General features: G+C 39.8%; 1 protein-coding gene across 3 annotated transcripts in view; it reads left to right on the forward strand.

The window, feature by feature from the left end:
- Positions 1-28,000, forward strand: part of homer1b (homer scaffold protein 1b) — a 103,710-nt gene that overhangs the window by 49,522 nt on the left and 26,188 nt on the right. For 2 of the 3 annotated variants that reach the window (XM_070879747.1, XM_070879748.1), the window contains 3 exons: positions 3,265-3,421; positions 10,528-10,638; positions 14,760-14,840. In XM_070879747.1, the coding sequence (XP_070735848.1) occupies positions 3,265-3,421; positions 10,528-10,638; positions 14,760-14,840 (349 nt within the window). Of the gene's footprint in view, positions 1-3,264; positions 3,422-10,527; positions 10,639-14,759; positions 14,841-18,730; positions 19,024-28,000 lie in introns of those variants that run through there. The other variant, XM_070879749.1, reaches the window with a different exon arrangement.

A 28,000-nucleotide genomic window follows, 5' to 3' on the forward strand; every position in this document is an offset into this window, starting at 1 on the left:
CCTATTGAAAGTTATTGAATCTGCTGCCACCCCCTTTCCGGGATTGAATACCAGATCATAACACGGAAAAAGAAAATGTCCTCGTGTTGCCTCTGATTCTTTTGTCAATTACTTTAAATCGGAGTCCTCTGGTTACTGACCCTTCTGCCACTGGAAACAGTTTCTCCTTATTTACTCTAACAAAACCCTTCAAGATTTTGAACACTGCTATCAAATCTCCCCTTGGCCTTCTCTGCTCCAAAAACAAGCCCAGATTCTCTAGGGCTGGCATAGCCATATTGCTTCTATGCAAATGAGGTAGTAATTACAAATAAGGGAGAAGGAAGGCACAAAACCTGCCATTAGCTTTTATTAAAACATTTTTAAATGCTTCTTCTGCACAAACCTACCATCCCCTCTCTGGAGTTTCAAGCTTCATTCTGTTATCTACCCCAGCTTACATTGTGTGCTTGGAACTTGTCGGAATGAATTGGCTCAACCAAGCAATGATGGTCTGTGTGTAGTAATGCCACTTACGTGTATGTGTGTAACTCAGGACTAGAATCCTCAATGTGGCTCAAGGCTGTTGCCACCAACAGACTCTAATACCTATTGGTGTGGGCTTACAGACAGGAAGTCATACCCTGCTCTCTCAATGATAGATCATAACATTCTGATGCTTTGAAAACACTTTCTGGTTGAACAAGCACATGTTTCTTTCCTCAGATATAGCCCACTAATGGGAAATCGTAAATTAAAATTTATTTCAATAACATCAGTTTTTCTGCATCCATGCCACAATTGATCAAGTATGCCCTTACTTGCTGATTGGTCATTCAGTTCTAATTTTAAAATTCGGTATTCTGTTCCTTGACCCTTTTGCTTGTGCTACACTTCCAGTTCTGAATGGAATCATAGCACATCTAAAATGAACTATATATCCATAAGCAAAAGGCACAGGCAATCTAGAATAGACAAGGCATTAGTAGATAGCAGTTGAGAAATGCAGTAAGACTGCCTCCCTTGCAGAGCTGTGTTTGAGTCCGGTTGGAACCTATCTCTGCAGTTACACTGCCACTTTGTATTGTTGTGAAGCATTGCTACGGAGCAGGAGTAAGAGTTTAACTGCATGCTTGTATAACTTCAAAAATATAAGTTCCCCTGCACCCCTCTGCCCCCTACACCAATTATCCCAGAAAGTGAGTAGCTATATTTTTTTTAAGCCTGGAAAATTTTGGGGGAGCAAAGCATAAAGGGGTTGCTGTGGAGCTGATCAACTTCTACGGTTGGTGTGTATGATGCTAAAGTAATTGAAAAGTTTAAAAAAAATTTGTTTTAAATAGTTTCACACAGTATAATATGTTAGAAATGGCATTACCAACCCAATGTTGTATTCAAGCTCACACAATACATCGAAAATTTTGCTAGCTTTTCTTTCAAGTCTCTGTGGTGTCTGCTCCTAGGCATGTAAAGTCTCCATGCAACTGTACAGAATTTTTTAATAACTGACCTCCTTAATTCTACATCCCTTTTTTTTTAAACCAGCGTTGAATTCAGGTCACAGATGGTCAGATTGCAGGAGTTGGTCTTTCTGACTTGACCTAATTGAAGTGCTAATGATCATGGTGAATTTGCAAGCTAATCATTCTCGTGCATGTCCTTTGTAATGTGCTGTAGAGCTGACGAAAGATATAGTGAGGTGCAGAAGGGCCACAAATGTTCTCCACTCTAGGGGCTCAATTTTCCCCAAAGCTGTTTATTGGCGTACTTGAGTTTTTTTAGCATCCCAAGTACGGCAAAAAAAAAATCATCCACTGTCCCTTTAGTTTTGGGGGTGGAGCCTAAGATCGGGTTGCCACGGTAACCAGTGACACACTGCGGGCTGAGGCTGGAAAGTGAAACATACAGCCAGCACTCAGCAACCTGCACAAGCACATTGCAGCAACTCCCCACCCCCCCCCCCATTAAATTATTAAAGTGTAACGATAAAAGTCTATCTCCCCTTCTTCACCCTGGCCGGTGCCAGTCCCCGCTCCTCTCCCAAGCCGAATGGCCCCCCCCTCCCGGTTCCCGCTCCTCTCCCAAGCTGAATGGCCTCCCCCTCCTGGTTCCCGCTCCTATCCCAGGCCGAACGGCTGCCTTCGTCCCTGTACCCACCCCTATCTCTGCCTGAAGGCTTTTTCTCCCCCCCCCCACCTCTCTGCTGTTGCTGTCCAGGCCCTGCTGCTGATTTACTTACCTGCGTCGATTTTCTTAACTCTCCAGAAGGTTTTTCCATCGAGGCCACATACGCTGTCCTAAGAAAAATTGGAGTAAATCGGAACTGGCCAAACTTGCTTAAATGACCAGGTGCGGGTGGCAGGTTACGCTCCATGACACACACACAAAACTAACCTTTTTTAAAAAAAATCGGAACTAACTGAGTTACGCTGACACACATTGATTAGGGAAACTTGTATTTTACAACTTGGGCCAAAAAAGAATGGCGCAAATCACTGGGGAAAATTGAGCCCAATGATTGTATCTATTACAGCAGCAACAACTTTCATTTATATAGGTCCTTCAATGCACAACAAACTCCTAAGGTGTAAGGGAAATAATGGATGGCATACCAAAGAAGGTATGGAGAGAGTTGGTCAAAGAGCGGGTTTTAAGGAGGTGTGGAGGGGTATAGAGGGGGAATTCCAGAAAGTAGAGGTGAAGCAGCTGAAGACATAGTGCCAATGGTGGGCCAAATTCAGGGGGGAGGGAATGCACAAGGCCAGAGTCTGAGGAATGGAGAGTTTAGGTCGAATGACTCCTGCAGCCAGTGTGCTCAGAAGGCAACAACATGTTCCAGGATGTTGGAAAGGTAAGGGAGGTTGGAGACAGTGGTACTTTGCAAGGACAGAGGAGTCAATGGTGAGATTTTGTAGGGGGTGGGGGGGGATTGATGGGAGTTTTGATGGGCGGAGCTGAGGAAATTATTTACAATGTCAGGTAGCATGGCAGACAGGAAGGAACCCTGGGTGCAAAAGTGAAATACTGCAGATACTGGAACATGGTCAGCATGTATTAGTCCCTTCAGGATAGATTTCAGGAGTAAGGGGGGTGGAAATTGGAAAAATGTGAACATGTCCTGAGACTAGATTTATCTAGCATTTGCAATAATATTGACATTCTGCTACATTTGAATGAATTCAGATATCTTTAATGTCAGGTGTGAATAGACTGATTATTTTTTTAAAGTCAGTGACAAAATCCCACACGATGCTTAATAGTAACCGGTTGTGTTTCTTTATATAGTACTACAATAGGAAAGCATTGGGAGTCTGAATTAGCGACCTTAAAAAACAACAATGCTAAACTTACAGCAGCACTACTGGAATCTACTGCCAATGTTAAACAATGGAAGCAGCAGCTCACTGCTTACCAGGATGAAGCAGAGCGACTACACAAACGAGTATGTATCGATACACTGTATAGGATTTCTGTCCAGTAGTGGTATAAAGAAGTGATTACACATGACTGGTTATAGTCCAATTATTTCAAAAACATTTTACATACTGTTTAATCTATTAATGTCTTAAAATATAATGGGAATAATTTCAATTAATTTAAATTTGTTTCAAAGGGACCTTGTATATGGATTAACGCTTGAGTTCTAGACTTGCAGGATGAGTGAAGATTATATGATCTGACTATACAGCCAACCTATATTAATGAATGAGATTAAGTTATGTCTCAATTAGATGTCCAAATCCTCCCAGAGTGCAAGACCAGAATTTTCACCTTTTTTAACAAAAAAAAAGATTGATTTGGAGCATGCATTTGGTGTTTAAAAATGGGATTCCCGATCTGATCCCACTTCCAGTTTTGCTGGAGGCGGGGCAGGGTGCTGGTGACCGACCCGCTCCCAGGGGGTGTTAATTTAAGTATCGTAATGATACTTTTCCCTCTCTCTCATTTTGTTTTTAACTGCTTGTGGATGAGTTTCACACAACTTGGCAGTGAAACTGAGGTGGGGACTGCTACATCCAGGAGGTAAGTGGCTTTATACCTACCGCCTGGATCCAGGGTCCCGACCTAACACCCTCTCCCCCGCGATTGGAGAACCCACCCAGCAAGAGGCCTCCGATTGCATTTTTAGGCCTCTCCCTGCCCAGCGACTATGATGTCGACCACAATCCTCACTTGCCCTCACCCCTCGGCGGATCCTCCTTTTTATTATATGAGCATTGACTAAGTTATTAGAATTTGTGTACCCCAAAGAATAACTGCAGATCCTCATTGGGCCTGACTTTTTTTTTTCCAGGGAAGATCATCTGCATGGAAATCTAGGTAATGAGTAAATAGTTACATTTCAGATCAGCATGACATTAGGGAATTTTGCATCACTGGAAACTGAGTCTGAGAAAGCCTTGTGACCAATTGTTTTTTTTAAGATAGATAATGGAATTTTACAGCTTCAGATGGCTCCGGTTGGGGTGGAGTGTAGAACGTTTCAGTATAAGGGGTGTCGTAATTGTGTGAGGTGGACTGGTTGGGCTGGGTGTTCTTTGCCTTTCCATCATTGTTCATAGGTTTATATGTAACCTTTAGGGCTGCTGACCAAGGGCTGTGCAGCTCTTTGTCGGCCGGCACGGACACGATGGGCCGAAATGGCCTCTTTTTGCGGTGTATATTTCTATTTATATAAACCTATGAACAATAACGGAAAGGCAAAGAGCACCCAGCCCGCCTCACACAACTGAGACACCCCTTATACTGAAACATTCTACACTCCACCCCAACCGGAGCTATGTGATGCAGTAAAATTCCATTAACTATCTTGGAAAGCCTTGTGACCAATTGTTTTTTTTATGTTTCTTAAGCAATGTAAATGTTGACATGTTGAAAGCAGAGTAATCAGTTCAATTGATGATACAGATATAAAGGGCTGTGTCCTTGATTTAAAAAAAACAAGTTTGTCATTTCTGCAGGAACTACATATAAAATGGTGTCGTGCATTGGTGCTCTCGTAATGAAAAATGTAGATTTTGCTTCCCTTCCAGCACTGCTAAGTTGCCAGTACACAGTACTGCTGTGAGGAGGCCAGCTGCCTCCACACAAAGGGAAGGGAGATAGTTTAGTTCTCGGGTTCTGCTGCTTTGATTTCTAGTGGGCAATTCTGGCAGATTAAGTTGCAAGTCATCTGCTTGTGTTACAGTTGGCATGTGGACTGGGAAGACCTGTTCATTCTCACAAAAGCAGAGCAGTCTATTGTAAAATACAGTACATTTCATTTCATCAGTACATCATTGCTTTTATAAACTAGGAAAGTGGGGATCATCACTCGTGCAAATTATGTCTCAACACTTGCCAAAAGTCAAAACTTAACCGTGCAATGTGCACATATTTTTGAGAATGTTAAGAGTTACGAACTGATTTGCAAGATAGAAAAGGGAATAACTGTTTATCTATTGGATAATGCTGCTGTAATATCATTTTTGTCAAGTTTTCAATCAAAAAATCTTGTCTTGAGCCAGGAATTATTGTTTAGGGAAACTATTTTATTTGCTGATATCAAGCCACTCGCACGTTGTAGAAAAATGTGACTTGGGCTTCATCTGTCGTATATTTGAGGTGAAAGAGGAAGGTAGCTAGTCCATTAGTAACACATGCAGATTATACTTTTGCGTTCTTTATAACTTTGTTGTGCTTGCCAACTAAAATTGTTTTATTGAAATATATGGCTAGTCCCTAAATCAAACTAGTGTAGCCCATTAAAGTATAGCTGTGCACAAAATATTTTGGGCTAATGTGCTGAATTCTTCATTTTCTGCCAATAACCAAAAATAAGCTGGATCATATATTTTTATGAAAAGTTACAAAAATTATTATTGGACTTGCAATGGAATGTTGTAAAGTAACAAACATGCAGACACAACATAGTGTAGTGTATCAAATGTTGACTGGAAAAATGTGTTCCTTTTTATATTCTGTTCCTGAATATCAATGACTTACTACAACTATACAAATTTGGTCTTTTAATAACACTAGATGTAAAAATTATTCAAACTACATAAGTTATGGGCAGATCGGGGTCAATAATTGAAGAAAAATGAGGGACTTAATACATATTGACCGTGACATCAAGTCTGCAGCTGTATAGAGTCTAGAGGATTGTTTGTCGTCTTTTTATGGACCAAAATCTGGTGTGAATAAACTCAGGAATTCCTTCTGATTTACAAATGTGGAATGGTCACTTCAAGTCTCCAGAAACTGAGCTGGCTGCTCAACTTTGCTAAGGATATATCCTAAGTGTTTGTTTGAGCAAAAACTGTCTCCTGCTGTAGAGCAGGAATTTAAAATTCAATACTTTGTTTACGTACCATCAGCTAATTCCAGAGAGTTTAGCTAGCACATGTATCAAATTGCTTGCCAGATGTCATTAGGAAGAGTTTTGTATGTTGGCTCAGGGTAGTTTTTTGCTGTAGAATACCAAGGAAACAAAGTTGAGCATTTGGTTAGTCTGCCCCCTTGTGTTTAAAACTTTTCCAGTGCAATTAATGGAAAATCACTTTGCAGCTTTGGTTCTTTATACTTGCACACCCTGGTATTTAACTAAAAATTGCTTCTTTATATTATCTATACTCGTAGGTAGAGCAGAATATTGAAGAGAAGCTGAGTTGAGCTGGAGAGTTTGAAAATGTTTACTTGCATATCTTTAAAACGGTAGTAATTGATGGTCATAGAATCATAGAAATTTACAGCACAGAAGGAAGCTATTCAGCCTATCGTGTCCGTGTTGGCCAACAAGAGCTATCCAGCCTAATCCCACTTTCCAGCTCTTGGTCTGTACCCTTGTAGATTATGGCACGTCAAGTGCATATCCAAGTACTTTTTAAATGTGAGGGTTTCTGCCTCTACCACCCTTTTCAGGCAGAGTATTCCAGATCCCCACCACCCTCTGGGTGAAGACATTTCCCCTCAAATGCCCTCTAAACCTCCTACCAATAACTTTAAATCTATGTCCCCTGGTTGTTGACTCCTCTAAGGGAAATAGGTCCTGCCTATTCACTCTATCTAGACCCCTCATAATTTTATACACCTCAATTGGGTCTCCCCACAGCCTCTGTTCCAAAGAAAACAACGCCAGCGAATCCAATTTTTCCTCATAGCTAAAATTTCCCAGTCCAGGCAACATCCTCGTAAATCTCCTCTGCACCTTCTATGATGCAATTATATCTTTCCTGTAATGTGGTGACCTGAACTGCACGCAGTACTCTAGCTGTGGCCAAACTAGTGTTTTATACAGTTCAAACATAACCTCCCTGCTCTTGTCTTTATTAGCCAAGGCATAGAATATAAGTATCCCATATGCCTTCTTAACCACCTTATCTACCTATCCTACCTTCAGGGATCTGTGGATATGCACTCCAAGATCCCTTTGTTCCTCTACACTTCAGTGTCCTACCATTTAATGCATATTCCTTTGCCTTGTTAGCCCTCCCCCAAATGCATTACCTCACACTTCTCCGGATTGAATTATATTTGCCACTGTTCTGCCCAGCTGACCAGTCAATTGAGATCTTCCTGCAATCTATAGCATTCTTCATTATCAACCTCACAGCCAATTTTTGTATCACTTGCAAACTTCTTAATCATACCCCCTACATTCGGGTCTAAATCATTGATATATACCACAAATAGCAAGGGACCCCGTACTGAGTGTTTTGAGTTTTAAGCTATGAGTAAGATTTAGCAACGCTGCCCCCTCCAAAATATTTCTTGGAATAATTTGTTTATGATTGTATTTTAGGTTGGGTTTGTATAGTGGATTACCATGCGATGGTTATTTATGGTGGGAAATCCACTTTCTATAATAACAGAAAATGCTGGAAATCTCAGCAGGTCAGGCAGCACCTCTGGAGAGAAAAACAGAGTTAACAATTCAGGTTGATGAACCTTCGTCAGAGCTGGCGAATGTTCGAAAAGAACAGATTCTTAAGGAGCTCTGAAAGGGGGGAGGGGAAGAAAGAACAAAAGGGAATGTCTGATAGGGTGGAAGGCAGGAGAGATGAGAAAGACAAAAGGGATAATGGGCCAAATTAAATGGTAATGGCAGTAGTTAGAAAAAGGTTAGTCTAGATAGTGTGTGAATGGCGGAATAATGACCAGCTTCCATTGGAGACAAAGAAAAGAACTTAAAATTGGGGGGGGGGGGGAGGGAAAGGTGAGTTGTATTTGCTGCCCACGATGTGGTCCCCTCTACATAGGGGAGACCAAATGCAGATTGGGTAACCGCTTTGCGGAGCATCTCCATTCAGTCTGTAAGCGTGACCGAGCTTCCGGTCGCCTGTCACTTTAATTCCCCGCTCCGACATCACGGTCCTCGGCCTCCTACACTGTTCCAATGAAATTCAACGCAAGCTCGAGGAACGGCACCTCATCTTTCATTTAGGCACTTTACAGCTTCCTGGATGCAACATCAAATTCAACAATTTCAGATAACCTCTACCCATTTTTGGCTCTCTCTCCCCACCTCTATTTATTCAACCTCAGTGCCTTTATTTCAAATCATCCGAGGGTATAGTTTCTAGGTGCTACTAATATAAATAAGAGTGCAAGACTTCCAGAAGGCATTTGACAAGGTGCCACATAAAAGGTTACTGCACAAGATAAAAGTTTACAGGGTTGGGGATAATATATTAGCATGGATAGAGGATTGGCTAACTAATAGAAAACAGAGAGTCAGAATAAATGGTTCATTCTCTGGTTGCCAACCAGTAACTAGTTGGGTGCAACAGGAATCCGTGCTGGGACCCCAACTATTTACAATCTATATAAACGACTTGGAAGAAAGGACTGAGTGTAACCTAGCCAAATTTGCTGACTATACAAGGATGGGAGGAAAAGCAATGTATGAGGAGGACATAAAAACTGCAGAAGGACAAAGACAGGCCAAGTGAATGGGCAAAAATTTGGCAGATGGAGTATAATGTCGGAAAGTGTGAGGTCATGCACTTTGGCAGGAAAAAAAATCAAAGAGCAAGTTATTATTTAAATGGAGAAAGATTGCAAAGTGCCGCAGTACAGCAGGACCTGGGGGAAACACAAAAGGATAGTATGCAGGCACAACAAGTGATCAGGAAGGCCAATGGTATCTTGGCCTTTATTGCAAAAGGGATGGAGTATAAAAGCAGGGAAGTCTTGCTACAGTTATATAAGATATTGGTGAGGCCACACCTGGAATACTGCGTGCAGTTTTGGTTTCCATATTTATGAAAGGATATACTTGCTTTGGAGGCGATTCACTAGGTTGATTCTGGGGATGAGGGGATTGACTTATGAGGAAAGGTTGAGTAGGTTGGGCATCTACTCATTGGAATTCAGAAGAATGAGATGTGATCTTATCAAAACGTACAAGATTACGAGGGGGCTTGACAAGGTAGATGAAGGGAGGGTGTTTCCACTGATGGGGGAGACTAGAACTAGGGGGCATGATCTTGGAATAAGAGGCCACCCATTTAAAACAGATGAGGAGAAATTTCTTCTAAAGGTTGTAAATCTGGAATTCGCTGCCTTAGAGCTGTGGAAGCTGGGACATTGAATAAATTTAAGACAGAAATAGACAGTTTTTTAAATAAGGGGTTATGGGGAGGGAAGTGGAGCTGAGTCCATGATCAGATCAGCCATGATCTTATTGAATGGCGGAGCAGACTTGAGGGGCCGTATGGCCTACTCCTGTTCCTATTTCTTATGTTCTTGTGTTCTTATTAATGATAATGAGGGAGAAAGACTGGAAACCTGAAATAAAAACCAAGTTCTGGAAATACACAGCAGCTAGACAGCATCTGTAAAGAAAAGAGACTGTTTTCTAACATTTTGGATGTGTAACCTTCAACACACTCTCTAATAAGGGGTACACAACCACAATGTCAAAACCTCTTTTTCCCCTTTACATATGTTGATGACCTGCTGTGTAATTCCAGCATTTTGTAAGTACAAAGAATAAAGGGTACACACCCAAAATGTCAAAACCTTTGTAAAATGTAGTTTGTTGATTGCTAGTCTGAAGTGAAGGAGCAATACTAATTTGTTCTAATATGTTGAATAATAACAAGCTGGAGTGGTGAATGGTAGAGGAAATCCTGTTTATGTTGAAATGTGTAAGAAAGGAGATCAATTTTTAAGCTTGCACAATGATTTCAGTAGAGGAGAATTAAGTTATCTGGCTAATGAAAAATGTTCAGGAGCAGATGCCCTTTTTTTTTAAAAAACTTATTTTCCTTCACCCTCCTCATCACACACACCCAGGTGCAGAAGTCCCTAAGCTCAGTTTTCCACTTGCTTTAGAAATGGTCAAGTGTGAGGACTTTGTGCAGTAATGGTAGCAGTAAAAGATAATTGTTTATTTTAAGTCCACACTGTCTTTTCTTATGTAGAATCCTCAAAAAACTGGGAATGGGGTTCATTAGAATTTTAGTTCAAACTGTGGAATTTTATATATGCAATTAGCTATTTCCAAATGCATTTCTATTGGAGTGAAAAGTATGTATGCTCATTTTGATTTTCTAAATTCAGGTTTCTGAACTTGAATGTCTGAGTGGACAGGCAAATGTGCTTAAAACACATAAAACTGAATTGAACAGAACAATCGAAGAACTAGAGGCACAAATGAAAGACAAAGAGGAGGTAAGGGCAACATAAAACTTCCTCCAACCTTCCAGGGTTGACACTGGTAGGAACACTGGGAACATGTTGCACAATTGTAAATTGAATTCTATCTAAACTGAAAAGTTGGTTGATGTGCTTGATCAATTAAGTGTGCCATCATATGGTTGAACTAGGTCATATAGGTGGCTCAGTATTAAATGCATGACTATTTGAAGCATTTTGAGCATTGTAAAAATAAATGCATGATGCATATCTAACAAGACCCAAAAAGTAACTGATTTTCACCAAATATATGATCAAATCTGCATACGTTACCTACATGTTGCTGTACTTCAAAGTGCAATTCATTGTGAAGGACTTTGAGCTATTTTGACAAGTGCTGTGTAAGTTGCTATTCTATTAAACTTGGCATATGTTCAGTTATCACTAACGTGCACCTGCATCAATATGATCTGGATTGGGAAAATTACAATAATGTTCTGCCTTGACAACTTTAACCTTAATTTGATTCAGTAAACTACTCCAGGAAATACGTAGAAGTTACAACATGGAAACAGGCCATTTATCCCAACAAGTTCATGTCGGTGTTTACCCACCACAGAAGCAAATAGTTCTAATCACATTTACCCACCAAGTTCCCATATCCCTTCAATCCATTTTCCTTTATCCACCTATCCAATTTAATCTCTGATGTTAAATAAGTTTCTGCCTCAACCACGAACCCACAACTCTCCAGTTTCTTCTGCCATCTGTCCTAAATCTCTCGTATGTACGGCCCCTCGTTCTTCCTTCAACTACTGTAAATCATCTGCTTCTATCTACCCTTTCCCATCCTTTCATAATTTAAAAATCTTATTATATAGCCCGATAATCTGCATTCTAACGAAGTCCGCCTTCATATTTATACTTCCTCATACCAGGTAGTATCCTAATGAATCTGCATTATAAAGCCTTTGATCTAATCTAAAGCCTCTATCTTTCCTATAATGTAGAGCCCAATACTGCACACAGTACTCTACCTGAGGTGTTAGTTATGTTTTATACAGGCTTATCATTATCCTTTGGCTTTTATATTATATGCCTCGAGATCAAATCTAGAATTCTATTGGCCCAGAATTTGTTACAATGGCGATATTAGCGCCGTATGCCATAAATTAGTCCATTCTGCTCCCTGATCCTCCAGTGGCGAATTTACGACATAATTTGTTGAACTGATTATAATAAACACTGCAGTGTTTATAATGAGTCAGAAGTGGCGCAGCTAGTCAATGTCCAATGCACACACAAGGTGCTGTAGTGGACATCAAGTGGAACAACCGGTTATTTCATGTTTCCATAAAAGTCATTGTCTGTTATTTTTATCTGTTTTTAACTCCATAGTTATTTAAGATTATTGACTTTTGAATTGGTAAATAAGTATTTATATTTGATCTTGTATGCTAAGCATGGATTGCAACCGGTAATGAAATACGATTTAGGGATTGCACACCATTCAGGAGACAATCTAGGCACCCGGATCCCAATTTTCATATATTTATAAAATGCAGCCCTGTGTTGTTTTTGGGAGTCCTTAAAGGTCAAGCCAACATTAAACTTTAAATTGCCTCAGTGTGTAATGATATAGCTGGTGTGCATCTATACCTGCCTAAATTTAAGATCACGATACTGATATGCTGAAGTTATTTTTGATCTAGGTAACCTGCTGAGCGATTGAATACTTTACTGATTCTGAGCCTTCCAGCATAATTCTGTAACCCACCAGCGCCATTCTGTAGTGGTGATCAAAATATCATTAAAATTCAGCAAATTTGTGTTTGCCATTGATTTTGTTTGGGTAGGGTGAGTGAGTGGGCTGGCTTTATTGCAACTGTTTGTGAGTTTTTCTATAGAATAGTGCAAAAATGCCAGGAAATTAATGGTGTGGTGTAAGTAATGGCATAATGCGCTCTCTCTAATTTCTGCACCCCATAATATGGTGTTCGCTGTTGGTGCAAGTTTTCAGCAAATTCTCTCCCTTTTTAAAAAAAAAACAGCCATATCGACCTGAGGAGTTGCCTTTAATGTTCTGTGGATCTGTATTTTTAAATCTCACTGCTCTTTCACAGTACCGAGCCGACTTCCATTCAACGTTTAATTACTGCTATTTTTCCCTCAAAATGTCGCCTATTGAAATTGAATTCCACCTGCTACTTTTTAGCCCATTGCTCCATTTTATCAATAACTAACTCATTGTAGTTTCCTTTTGGTCTTTTAAGGAATTAACTATGCCTCCCATTTTGGTATCGTCTATAAATTTTGACACCACTCCCTTGGCTTTTATCCAATTCATTGATATGCAGAGAGAACCGAAGTGGCCCTAGAACCGAGGGACACCACTACCCACTTTGAAGTGTGGAAACTGCACTTAACTTCTATTCTGTTTGTTCCCTTCTAACCAATTTCCAATCCAGTTTGTTATCTTAACCTTAATTTCACACGCCTTAAAATTCTCTAGTAAGCTTCCATGTATAACCTTGTCAGAGCTTTCCTCAAGTCCATGTACATTACATCCATTGCCGCCCCCCCCCCCCCCCACCCCCCACCCCAGGTTGCCATATCTGCTACCTACTCAAAGAATCAAAGAATTCTGAAGTTTGTCGAGCACAACTGTCCCTTTGGAAATCCGCGCTGGCTACTTCTAACCAATTTCTCTTTATCTAGATATGTGGTAACTTCTTCCTCTTAACATCTGTGTTAGGGGAAATGTAAAGGTAACTGGCAATCTGGATTAGCTCTAACTCTCTCAAAAATGGCGACTATATTGGTCACTCTCCAGTCCTCCAGCACACATCTACACTAGAGCTCTGAAATATTTGTTATTTCCTCCTTTGGATCCTAGGAGGCGTCCTGTCATGCCCTGATGCTTTGTCTTTCCTTAGCTTAACTAAATTCTCTTTTTTTTTAATTAAAAATTCCTTTTATCCATCAAACTATGGCTCATCTCTCCCTCCTGCATTTCAGCATGCACCTCCTCTTCGACATCCTTCTCGAGCAAAAAAATGATGCAAAGTAACCTTTGCTATTTTTTGATCATCCTATACAAATTGATAATCTTCTCCTCTCGGGAGTACCACCTCGCTTTAACAATTTTCTTTTTTCTGATGTATTGTAAAATGCCTCGCTGCTCCTTCTGATGCTTTTGAAATTGTTTCTTTCCTCTTTCTTAACTTGCCTTACTCCACTCGACCTCTTAATTTGATATTCTCCTTTTTAGCTTTTTTTCAAATAACTTCAGATTTTTAGGATCTTGTCACATTTTACATTAGCACACAAGATGGAAATACACTAATTGCTGGATTCTCTCTTTGTACTCATTTGAGCAACATAATTGTTTACATTTATTCTGTGTGGAATTTTATGTTCATTTACCTGCAAATTCCACTGATCAGGTGTGAAACCAGTTCTACTAGCTTAATTTCTTACAGAAATAAAAGTACAATTCTGCTTTATAGCAAACACTTCATGGGATTAAGGCAAAAAGTGTGTGTATTTATGTAGCACTTTAAGCATCTCTCAAAGTCCCAAAGCACATGCAGTGCAGTTGCTGTTATTTAAGTGAATCTGACAGCCATTTTGCACACAGCAAGGTTGCTGTGAATCTAATTTTGAAGGAAAATATGTTGGCCACGACACTGGGAAAGCTCTCTCTTTCTCCTTTTGAAGAGGAACATGGGCCCTTAATATCCACCTGAACCACTCAAACAGGAATGCAGGGTGTCTGTCTACATTGGCTGTAGAGTACTTTGTGACATCCTGAGATCGTGCAAGGCGCTATATAAATTTACCTTCTCTTCGTTCTTTGCCTTCCCTCCCTTCCTTTGTTCTTTGCCTTTGAAGAATGGCACCTTAGACAATACAACAGGATGTTAGTTTGTCAAAAAGTATTTGTCAAGTTTTTATTTATTAAATTTTGTTTCAAGCTAATTCCTCCCATTACCATTCTAATTCTAGAAACTTTGATTCTTGCAGTGAGGAATAAAAATGTAGTTCTGTCCAGAGAAAATTGAATCTACAGAAAATGATTAATGGTGCAGGTAGCTGCATGATGACTTGGTCTATCCACTTTTAATATGATCACTGATGCAAGCATCCTTTTTTAGGAAATTGAGCGACTGAAGAAGGATATTGAAGGAGCTAGGGAGCTGGAGGCACAGAGGGACACACTGTCACAACAATTACAGGTAGGTGCTGCGGCTGACCCCCCACCATTCAGATTTCTTGGTCATTCATGTATAACTTCGCTATAGGTCCTGACTTCTGCCATCAACTGCATTTCACCTTTTAGCTAGAAGTGTGCACAATCTAGATTGAGCAATAGAAAAATCTACAATGTAAATTTTTAGAAAATCAATAGTGCCTTCTGTTAACGATGTAATAGCATTCCAAAAGGATGGTGCTTTTTTTTTGATCAAGGAAAATTGTGGTTACGGGGAGAAATTGGAGGATGAAAATACTTGATTTTGCAGTGCATCTCTCGCAGATGGAGACACTTGTGTGGGAACTTTATCACAATCTAAATGGCAGACATTGATCTTCAAGAATTATACCACCGCATATGACTCAGAGGGGTGAACCCTTTTTCCAACAATCAACATACTTTGTTAATGCTTGTGTAAAGCACACATTGCCTGGAGGGTTTTACAATGCACCAAGTATTATAAAGGGGCAGGACTGGTGCTTCCAGTTGCCTGCAGCTTAAATTTTCTGGGAAGATGCAAAATGGCCTGGATCTGCAAGCTGCAGCAGTTGGCAGAATCAGCAACTAGTGCACAGTCATCCATTCATCTGTTTGCCACTTTTATAATCCACTATTGGTGTTTCTACTAGTGTCTCTTTTTTGTGTTTTATATGGAACTGCTTTGAATCCTATGGGGTAAGAGTGTAGACTACAGACTTGATTTGCCTACTGTGTTCTCAACATTAGTGAAACCATTTTTGAAAACTAATAGCACAATTTTACCCATATTGTTGATCATGAGTAGGTGCTATCTATAATCAGTCTTGGGAGTGTGTGAGGGTCTTCCTTGTACACCTATTATGCACCTTGTGCTCTACAGTGAAGTACCTATATAAGGGGTCACTACTTCTGTTATAGAGCATGTACGAAATTTAGAGTTCAGTGGCTAAAGTTGCCAGTTTGAGGGAGTTAATTGAAGCTAAACTTCAGTTTCCAGTAACCTTTCCAAAATTCACAAGTCTTGTGAATATTGGACAGGCAATGGTACGTGTGATAAATGAGGTAGAAGCCTCTAAGCTCAAGATAGTAAAACAAGGTAATACTGGTGTTTCATAGGAATGAAAATTTAAGGAATTCAAGCCCATCTTAAAGTTCAGGGACTTAAAATAATTTCTTAAATTCAAGATGGCTTTCGACCATCATTTTGACTCTGGGACTTGCTGTATGTTGACCTTATTACTCTGAAAAAGTATGAAAAAATATCAGTTTCTCTAATTTTAGGCTGTGAATGCTTATTATCCTTCATTTTTCCTCTTCCCTCTGCACAATGCCAACTAGCAACAGTTTACTTGAAATGTGACTACCGTTCCATTAAAGTGTCACAGACCGTGTTCTAGTGGGTGTTTAGTTACAGCAGCTTCCACCTTTTGTGCTTGCTTTAAAGGATGCTTTTGTTTATTCTTGGTGCTTTGATGTAAAAATAGGCCAGAATTATTCTTGCAAATAAATAGCTTTGTAGATCTTTGTTCTTCCAAATGCTGGTAACAGCTTTCTTTTCAAGTTGGGAAGACATTCTCAATGAAACGCAAGCAAATCTTGTGCTCTACAGCACTTGTGCTGCTTGGCAAAGGCTGATGGCTCAAACTTACCAGGTGACTTCAGACAACATGTAGTCTCAAATCTACCACTTGGAGAATTAAATAGCACTAATTAATTAAAATAAATATCTGTGGAAATCTAGTCTATTAAAGATTTCATGAGTCCTCATATTTGAAGAACTATTTGAGGGGCCACTTGTTGCCAAACATCCTTTGTCACCCCCAAATATCACCAACCCAAACAGTGCTAATTTGAAGTTCTTAAAAAATAATTTAAAAAAATAATAATGAAGGTAGATTCTGCTGTGTGTTGTCCGAAGTTGAGTCGGGCGCATTCCATTTATTTTCTTTACCCTGTAGTCAGGACCAAAATAGAACAATATAGCAAATACAAAGTACATGTCTTTTGGTTTCATAAATATGACTACATTTGATCTTGTGTAGTGCGAATAGAGCCATATAGTAACTATCAATGTTAGTTCTATGGGTTTCATTTTTATTCTGGTACTTTTTAATGCTCTTCTAGATTAGATTTTTGAAACCTAGTTTGTACTGTAACTCATTAAGCTGTTCCGAGTATGCTTGGTAACTCAAACTTCAAGAAACTTTATTTCTTCCTTTTAACTTTGGTCCATTTCTATATTCAGAATGCATGGCCAGAGTTGGTAGCTGTCTTCTGGTCTAAGTATAGAAAAGCTATTCACTTTGAAGGATCACATATTGGCAAATTTGCCTGGCAGTATGAAGGCAGATTTGAAGTTTGGTTATTTTGAGTTCTTAGTTTGGCTAATTTATGAAAGTGCAATTATTTAAAAGTTGTGCAAAGCTGTTGACCATGAACTTTAAAAGCAAAAATAAGATCCAAGAAAACAGTTTCAAAACTAATTAAAATGTAACTCCATATTCTAAGATTTATTCAGACAGTCTCCTGTTTGAATCAATTCTTGAATCTGGATCTAGATTACTTTGTTCTATAATGAACGAGACACTTTGCATGCAGTAAGATGGTTGCTCCACTTGCTGTTTCAAACGGGAATGAAATTGCTTAAGTGCTAACGCTGGAGTTGTTGCTAAGTGTTCAGCTTGAAGTTGCTTGAAAGTTGGGACTAGAAATACCGAAGTTGAGAATGGAAACAGTTGCTGATCTGGACTTCAATTCTGCTAAAAATGGAAAGAGTTCAAGGTTAGTAACACAGCAGTGGATGGCAAGTTATCTGAATCCAAATGTATTCAGCAATAACTACCGTATAGTGTGCAGGAAATTTGTGCACATTTTCTGAACTTCAGCAGTAAATAAGCATACTTCCTACTAAAGTACTCCTTTTTAAAAAAAGAAAAGCACATCAAAGGCATGCAAAATCTTTCCTGCAACTAAGTTATTACAACAGCCAGATAATTGTAAGTTCCAAAGAGACTTGCTTGCGGCTGCAGTGCACAAATGGTGTTGCAAGGACAAAGAGTTTCTAACGGAATGTGTAGTGATTGCTGGAGATGATACAAGCCAGTGCCATTACAGCGATCCATACCTTTTTTCTTATGAGAGAAACATGAAGATTCTCATGGATACAGAATGGCAGCGCCATGACTGATGCAACATTGGTATACTTCACTTCTACATGAAGAAATGCACTCCAGTTTGTGATTTTGTTTAACATGTCACAAGGTAGCCTTGCATTCACGTTGCAGAACAGACTCAAAATCAATGTTTGGTCTGAAACGAGGAAGAAAATTACTTTTGATCAACTGTATAACTATCTGCTGGCCACAGGCAAAATGATGGTAACCTTCTGCTAGGCTCTGGTTCCCCTGGTAGACTACAATAGCTGGTTTTCAGAGAGTCATTGTTACATTGGATAATGTCTACATTTGCCCATCAAGACCAAGCATCTGGAAACTAATGGACAGTAAAGATATCAAAATTAAATTAATTGACTTAGGAACCAAGATGGACTGAACTTCATATGTTTTTAAGGAGCCTTTTATATAAAAAGTGTGACATTGAAATCTTAACTTTTGATAATGTTAAATATTTGATGTAAGTTTAAAATGCATAATGTAATCTAGTCCTCAATGAGAACCATCATTGTACAAAATGAACATGTTTAAATAGATTTTGCTTTCTATGAAATGTTCTTGCTATATTGAATGGGAATGATTTTAAAAAGATGTAAAAGCAGATTTCCAAGGCCAGTTAATTTTCTGCTAGGCTTATGGCTGGCCTGACTTTTTCAGCTGAGTGTTTGCCTCTGCTCCTTGTGACCTGTGGAGAGAAACTAAAACCGTTGTTTTGACATAGAACGAAGCTGGAGGTTTTGAGCTTGAACAGTGATTTTTGAAAGAAAGTATAAAGATTTCTCCTTAGGAAGAACTCTGAGCTCAAAAAAAGAACTAACCTCGTCCTTAGGTTTGAATTTAGTTGATACAGAAGTAAAGCATTCCTCTTCAGTGGCAGAGTCTTTAGAATGTGAAACTAGCCAACGACACTAGCTTCGGCCAGCTAATGGGAAAAGAACAGATGAGGGAAGTCGACTTCTCATTTCTGGAAAGATTGTCTTGTTGCACTGTCTCAATAAACATTTGCAAACCTCCTGTCGTGTGGTCCTGCATTTTTTTTTCTTGCTGTTCTGTGTTAGATGTATGTACATAATACTGTGAATTATTCAGGAGGGTTTATTTAAAAGTAAATAAATTGGGGAGAGTAGCAGGGTGAAGCTGACAATAGATGTCATTTGGTGAGATTTCTTTATTGATGGGGCAATTGGTCCATTTAAATTGTGGAATAGAAAGTTGGGCAGCCTCATTTAAAGCTGTATGCTGCTCCTCTAAGCACTGCACCCAGGTGATCCAGTACACCCTGTCATAGGAACAGGAAAGTATGCCCCTACATATGGTGATAAGGAAAGCAGTTAGCTGGTATGCTTCCTTGGAAATTACATATGAATATATTGATGAACCTGAGGTAACTCCACTTGTGGACAACTCCAATTACTTTGCTTTTAAAACTGTAATTTGAAATAAAGGCTCATGGACAAGCCCTGTATTGTTTCACTCCTCATCGACTTGGAGCTAGTAGAATTTATGCTGCTCCATGGTGAAATAATCTGTAGACACATACACCAGTGACACCCAGCTCTACCTCTCTGCCACTTTTCTTGATCCCTCCACTTCTGTGTTGTCAGACTGTCTGCCATCCAGCCTTGGTTGTGCCATAACTTTCTACAAGTGAATGTTGGGAAGACTGATGCAATTATCTTTCACCTCCAGCCCCCATTAACCTTCCTAGCCAACTAAGCTTAACCAGTCTGTTCACACCCTCTGAATCCTGCTCAACCCTGAACTGAGTTTCTGTCCCCATATAGAGACTGCCTACTTCCAATTTGGTAACATTAGCCACCCCTTCTTCATCTAGTTCAGACATTCTGCTGGTGAACCCCTCATTTATATCATAGAATTATATTGAATATACGGCACAGAAACCGGCCATTTGTCCCAACTAGTCTGTACTAGTATTTATATTCCACACTAATCTCCTCCCATTCCATCTACTATATCTTCCTATTCATTTTTTTTCTCATGTACTCATCTAGTTTCCTTTGGAAAGCATCTAAGCAATTTGCCTTGACCACTTCTTGTGGTAGAGTTCCACTCTGAGTGAAGAAATTTCTCCTTATTTCCCTATTGGATTTATTAGTAACTATCTTGTATTTATGGCCCTTAGTTTTGAATTCTCCACAAGGTTCTCTTATCTAACCCATTCATAATTTTAAAAATCTCTATTGGGTCTCCCCTTCCTCTTTTTTTTTTCTTAACCCGTTCAATTTTTCCAATAGCTGTAATCTTTCAGTTCTGGTATCATCCTTGCAAATCATTTTTTTTTAACATTTTCTCAAGTGTTTTTTTTTTTTTATAGTATGGAGACCAGAACTCTGCATAGTACTCCAGGTGTGGCCTGACCAGGGTCCTAAACAAGTTTAACATAACTCTGTAAACTTCAGATTTGACTATTCCAATGTTTTCTTTGCTGATCCCTATCCTCCTTCAACAAACTGCACCTTGCCCAAAACTCAGCTGCATGTATCCTGTGGGACCAAAAGTATGCATTACCTGAGTAACTCGAGTGTTCTTTCTGGGCAGTCTGCGATGAGTTAAAACTGCTTTATGCTAAACATGAGTTGTAAATTGTGTTGACAGGTCTAAAAGCAAGGATATCTTCACAGGAAAGTAGAGTAGTAGAATGTGCAAGAGTCATTCAGTCATATCTAATAGTCTGGAATATATCTGCTTGGTCACGTGTTTAGGGAATGGGAAAGTTTGAGTCAATCAGCTCACTTTTGGTCATGGTGATAAAATGATTGGAAGAGTTTATTAGGGCAATCACTAAATCCCACCTTGTTGACCAAGCCTTTCGTAATCCCTTCTAAATCACTCTTGGCTTGATGTGTGGTGTTTCCCCAAACCTCTGAAATGTGTTTATTTTTCTTTTTTAAAAGAACTGTATAATTGTTGACTGTAAATCCACTTCAACTGGCAAAAGCTTACATCTGTGTAAAGCTCCAGTTCTGGTTGATATAGTTCAGGTATTTTGACAATGAGACCATCCCAAAATCTTAAAGTCTGCTTCAGGTTATGAAATGCCCAAGAGGGCCTATCTCTGCCGAGCTTTTTAAAAATCTGCTTAACATGGCACTGGAGCTACACTCTGGTGTCAAGACAAAGTGGGATGAGACTCCCTTTGTGGGAAGAGGGGGGGCATTCATTGGCTAATGCTTGTGGTAAATCTGACTGGTTCTGACCAACTCTGAGTTATAGGATACAGTTTATGACTGAAGCCCAAGTTGGGCGATTGGTGGATAGAATGTGCGCTAGTCTCACCGAATGGCTCCAACAAGAGGTCTGAACTATTTTTGTGGTTGGATCTCATCTAAATATTTTGGGCAAGCTGCCAATGCTTGAAGCGCAGAGGCAGCTCATCCCTGTGGGCGGGGATGGTGGGAAAGAGGAGGAGAATCCAGTGTCTTCTCTGGAGCTGAACCAGAAGTTGGTGCCCGAGTAGTTGGGTGAGGCACTCTGGGGAGAGAGATCACTGAGCAGCTGGCAGTGACCCTGAAACTTTTTGTGGGGTAGGAGGAGTAAGGTTACTCCTTTTGGCCCCACAAAAATCTGTCTTTTGGCCTCCCATCAGTCCTTATGATTCAAGGATCATTGGTTAGACCACTCGATGCCTGGTACGAATGGGCAAATTTCACCCATTGGTACATGAGAATAGCACCTGTGTCCTGCAACCAATTTAAATATTTCAGTAATGCTCCCACCTGTTTTCAGGGTGACCACTAGCTGTCCATTTCGAGGTGCACCTGGAAATCTCATTGGATGGCCAATGACGACCAATTTTTTTTTCTTCAATTTTCAACTCAGTCGTTCCATTTTCTAGCCTCAACGAGGAAGGTGTCAGTTGAAAATTGTCCCCATATTATAGCGTTACTGTTGTGACAGCAGTAGTGTCAGTATAACTGCAATCTTAATCAGCCATGCTGAGTAACTTGGGATCAAAACAGAAAATACTGGAAATACCCAACTTTGTTTCTCTCTCCACAGATGCTAACATTTCAGGTCGATCCTATTCAGTTCTGATGAAAGATCACTGATCTGAAAACGTTAACTTTTTTTTTTCTCCACTGAGTATTTCCAGCACTTTTTTGTTTATTTCAGATTTCCAGTGTCTGCCACTATTTTGCTTTTGTTTGAGTAACTTGGGACAAGGCCAGCCCCTTTGCAGAACATTTCCTCTAACATTGGTGGCAGTTCTGTATTCCTTTACAATCCACTGAGCATTTGGTAATGTGAAATGTAGTAAAATATTGATGGCCAAGTGTTTACTGGTTTAGCAAAAGTTTAAAAATCCACTGCAGATTAGTCTACACCTGTAACTGGTCAACTTTATGGGGTGTGTAAATATTTTAAGAATATGGAGGTAATCTATAGTTAAACTGGTAATGAATGGGTTTTCCTTGGTAGTTGATGCTGCCTTTGCTTGAAGATTGTGGGTTATATTGCCAATATCAAAACTCTTGCTTTAACAGAATTTTAACATGCTAACTGGGCATTCCACCACATGGGTTAAGAATAACCTCCCTGCTCTTGAAAAGTGATGCTTTATTTTTGAGTTAAAACGTGAGCTATGTCTGAGGCAAGAGCAGTCATTCTGCCATCTTTTATTGGTCCGTTTTTAATTCGGGTTTTGTGGCGACCAACATCAGTGAGTCAGTTCCAAGTCTTTATCCTGCTAAATCTAGTGCTCTCATATTGGTACCTGTAGCAGACTCTTACGGCCACACAAAAATTGATATAAAAGCCAATCCCGAAAGCTGAACCCAGGAATTCTAAACTAATTAGTCTAACGTGCATAGTGGAGAGGGAGGGTTGCTTGAGAGCATTTTACAGAATTCTATCCATGTGCATGAAGAGTATAGAGGTCATAAGGCATAGTCAGCATGCACTTCAAAGTACTATATTGTGCTTCACAAATTTACTGGTTTTCTTTTGATGAGGTAACTTAAATTGGTAGTTAAGAATGTTTAGTGAATATAATTTACCTGAATTTTAGGAGGCTTAGGCTCATGAAATTGTTTGTAAATTAGGTTGAAAGAAAATTCTGGACGTGCAGTACATTGTCGGAGAAATGCCAAGCTGATGTTTCAACTTGACTCAGAATTGAGCCTAAGGAACAGTTTCCAGCTTAAATGTTAATTTCTCTCTTCAGTTGTTAATGGATATACTTCCAGCACTTTGATTTTGTTTTAGCTTGATTAAAAATTGGTTTAGCAATGCCTGTCGCTAGGAAGCATTGAGCAGTATTCTGCTTGGTGTTTCTTTTGAGCCTTCTGTTCATGCTGTAGGCCCCCAAATAATAACTTCACGGTGGGGCAATAATCAAGGGAATAATGAAGGCATGTGAAAAGGAACTGCAGTAATCATGGGGGATTTTAACCTACATATCGATTGATCAAATCGCATAGGGTAGCCTTGAGGAGGAATTCATAGAATGCATACGGGATTGTTTCTTAGAACAGTATGTTACAGAACCTACAAGGGAGCAAGCTATCTTAGATCTGGTCCTGTGTAATGAGACAGGAATAATAAACAATCTCCTAGTAAAAGATCATCTAGGAATGAGTGATCACAGTATGGTTGAATTTGTAATACAGATTGAGGGTGAGGCAATAGTGTCTCAAACGAGCGTGTTATGCTTAAACAAAGGGGACTACAGTGGGATGAGGGCAGAGTTGGCTAAAGTAGACTGGAAACAGACTAAACGATGGCACAATTGAGGAACAGTGGAGGACTTTTAAGGAGCTCTTTCATAGTGCTCAACAAAAATATATTCCAGTGAAAAAGAAGGGCGGTAAGAGAAGGGATAACCAGCTGTGGATAACCAAGGAAATAAAGGAGAGTATCAAATTTAAAAACCAATGCGTATAAGGTGGCCAAGGTTAGTGGGAAACTAGCAGATTGGGAAAATTTTAAACGACAGCAAAGAATGACTAAGAAAGCAATAAAGAAAGGAAAGATAGATTATGAAAGTAAACTTGCGCAAAACATAAGATAGAAAAAGCTTTTACTGATATATAAAATGGAAAAGAGTGACTAAAGTAAATGTTGGTCCCTCAGATGATGAGAAGGGGGATTTAATGATGGGAAATGTGGAAATGGCTGAGATCTTAAACAATTATTTTGCTTCGGTCTTCACAGTGGAAGACACAAAAACCATGCCAAAAATTGCTGGTCACGGGAATGTGGGAAGGGAGGACCTTGAGATAATCGCTATCACTAGGGGGGTAGTGCTGGACAGGCTAATGGGACTCAAGGTAGACAAGTCTCATGGTCCTGATGAAATGCATCCTAGGGTATTAAGAGATGGCAGAAGTTATAGCAGATGCATTCGTTATAATCTACCAAAATTCTCTGGACTCCAGGGAGGTACCAGCAGATTGGAAAGCAGCTAATGTAACACCTCTGCTTAAAAAAGGGGGCAGACAAAAGGCAGGTAACTATAGGCCGGTTAGTTTAACATCTGTAGTGGGGAAAATGCTTGAAGCTATCATTAAGGAAGAAATAGCGGGACATCTAGATAGGAATAGTGCAATCAAGCAGACGCAACATGGATTCATGAAGGGGAAATCATGTTTAACTAATTTACTGGAATTCTTTGAGGATATAACGAGCATGGTGGATAGAAGTGTACCGATGGATGTGGTGTATTTAGATTTCCAAAAGGCATTCGATAAGGTGCCACACAAGGTTACTGCAGAAGATAAAGGTACGTGGAGTCAGAGGAAATGTATTAGCATGGATAGAGAATTGGCTAGCTAACAGAAAGCAGAGAGTCGGGATAAATAGGTCCTTTTTCGGTTTGGAAATCGGTGGTTAGTGGTGTGCCACAGGGATCGGTGCTGGGACCACAACTGTTTACAATATACATAGATGACCTGGAAGAGGGGACAGAGTGTAGTGTAACAAAATTTGCAGATGACACAAAGATTAGTGGGAAAGCAGGTTGTGTAGAGGACACAGAGGCTGCAAAGAGATTTAAATAGGTTAAGCGAATGGGCTACGGTTTGGCAGATGGAATACAATGTCGGAAAATGTGAGGTCATCCACCTTGGGGGGGGGGGGGGGGGGGAGAAAAAACAGTAAAAGGGAATATTATTTGAATGGGGAGAAATTGCAACATATTGCGGTGCAGAGGGACCTGGGGGTCCTTGTGCATGAATCCCAAAAAGCTAGTTTGCAGGTGCAGCAAGTAATCAGGAAGGCAAATGGAATGTTGGCCTTCATTGCGAGAGGGATGGAGTACAAAAGCAGGGAGGTCCTGCTGCAACTGTACAGAGCATTGGTGAGGCTGCACCTGGAGTACTGCGTGCAATTTTGGTCACCTTTCTTAAGGAAGGATATACTAGCTTTGGAGGGGGTACAGAGACGATTCACTAGGCTGATTCTGGAGATGAGGGGTTACCTTATGATAGATTGAGTAGACTGGGTCTTTACTCATTGGAGTTCAGAAGGATGAGGAGTGATCTTATAGAAACATTTAAAATAATGAAAGGGATAGACAAGATAACGGCAGAGAGGTTGTTTCCACTGGTCGGAGAGACTAGAACTAGGGGGCACAGCCTCAAAATACAGGGGAGCCAATTTAAAACCGAGTTGGGAAGGAATTTCTTCTCCCAGAGGGTTGTGAATCTGTGGAATTCTCTGCCCAAGGAAGCAGTTGAGGCTAGCTCATTGAATGTATTCAAATCACAGATAGATTTTTAACCAATAAGGGAATTAAGGGTTACGGGGAGCGGGCGGGTAAGTGGAGCTGAGTCCACGGCCAGATCAGCCATGATCTTGAATGGCGGAGCAGGCTCGAGGGGCTAGATGGCCTACTCCTGTTCCTAATTCTTATGTTCTTATGATAATTAAATGGAAGGGAGTAGTGCTAGTTAAATATATTGTATTAAATGATATGGGTATAGGGGAGATGGTATTTTAAAAGGTCTTGACCAACTAAATGGATTTAAATGAAAGACAATGGACACTAAAGCATGATGAAGAGGCACACGAGAAATGGTAGAAAAAGATTTAGACTTGATTGTTCACTGAACATGTCCAGTTAATCTAAACTGTTATCAACCAGACTAAGTACTGGGTTTGCATCTTAAAGCTAAAATCTACATGTCTATGTCCAGGAACCCTACCTTTTAAAAAGGCATCAGTCTGTTAGAGGTGGGTTGTGGAAGAATAATAGGGTCATTCCAGGATGATGCTGTTGAGATATTCTCTCAAAGCAATTGAGTGGGAACTTACTACAAGTTTTTAAGATCCTGAGATGTGGCTAAGGATAGAACTAGAGATAATAAAGGTAAATAATTTGTACTCATTATGACTGACTGACTTTATTTTTTAAAAAAGGGGCAATTTCCTGTTGAACAGGATTGAAGATATTTATTGGCAGAGAAGTCCAAAGTCATAACATAAGAAATAGGAGTAGGCCATTTGATCCCTTGAGCCTGCTCCACCATTTAATAAGATCATGACTGATCTGATCATGGACTTGGCTCCATCCTAGGAACAGAGAAATGAAATAAGTGGCAACTAATACATTTGGTGTCAGTTTTCCCATTTAATATTCATCTGCACCAAAAGAGACCAACATTTGCATATTTTCTAGAATAGGTTTATTGCCCAATCAGGAAAAATTGCTGAAATTTTGCTCAGTGCATTTGTTAGTTTTATGCTCAAGCAATATTGGAATTCTTGTTTCCCCCTAATGCTTTTTTAAAAACAAATCTTCAATTTGGAAGGAATGTTTGTCAAATCTTTGATTTTGAGTCAATCGTCCTAAGCCTTTGAGCTGGAATACACGCCAAAGTCCTTGAAGGAAAATAAGCTTCCTATGCAAATTCTCTCAGGAGGGTCTTCCTTGATGGCTATTAAGGATTTGATCTACCATGTAACAATTTTGATCCAGCAAATCTTTAGAGGGATCAAGGATTTCATTGACAAGGCAGATTAAAGTGGGAGGAAGGAGGAGGGTGTACATTAGAATGTAGTTTGTCCAAACCAGACTGTGGCTAATTGAACTGGCTAGCCCTCCTAATGGGCACTGCGTCTATAATTTTGTCATGCTGCACATTGATTTCTCTGCAGAATTCAGTATTTGAACTATACAATTGGTTATTTGAATTTAATTTTGAAAAGTAGAACTTTTTTTTTTAAATAAATGACAACACAAGAAATAGGAGCAAGAGTAGGCCATTTGACCCCACGAGCCGGCCCTGCCATTCAATAAGATCATGACTGATCCGATCATGGACTCAGCTCCACTTCCTTGCCTGCTCCCTATAACCCTTTATTCCCTTTATTGCTCAAAAATCTGTATCTCTGCCTTAAATATATTCAATGACCCAGTCTCCACAGCTCTCTGGGGACAGAGAATTCCACAGATTTACAATGCTCAGAGGAAATTCCTCCTCATCTCAGTTTTAAATGGGTGGCCCTTATTCTAAGACTATGTCCCCTAGTTTTAGTTTCCCCTATGAGTGGAAATATCATCTCTGCATCCATCTTGTCCAGCCTTCTCATTATCTTATGTTTCAATAAGATCACACCTCATTCTTCTGAACTCCAATGAGTATAGACCCAACTTACTGAACCTATCTTCATAAGTCAACCCCCTCATCTCCAAAATCAACCGAGTGAATCTTCTCTGAACAGCCTCCAATGCAAGTATATCTAAGTACGGAGACCAAAACTGTACGCAGTACTCCAGGTGTGGTCTCACCAATACCCTGTACAGTTGTAGCAGGGCTTCTCTGCTTTTATACTCTTTCCTTCCCCCCCCCCCCTCTGTTGCAGTAAAGGCCAACATTCCATTTACCTTCCTGATTACTTGCTGTATCTGTATACTAACTTTGTTTCATGCACAAGGGCCCCCAGGTCCCTCAATACTGAAGCACTTTGCAATTTTTCACCATTTTAATTATAATCTGCTTTTCTTTTTTTTTCTGCCAAAGTGGATAAC

Source organism: Pristiophorus japonicus, chromosome 1 (assembly GCF_044704955.1).
Source record: "Pristiophorus japonicus isolate sPriJap1 chromosome 1, sPriJap1.hap1, whole genome shotgun sequence".
NCBI lineage: Eukaryota > Metazoa > Chordata > Chondrichthyes > Pristiophoridae > Pristiophorus > Pristiophorus japonicus.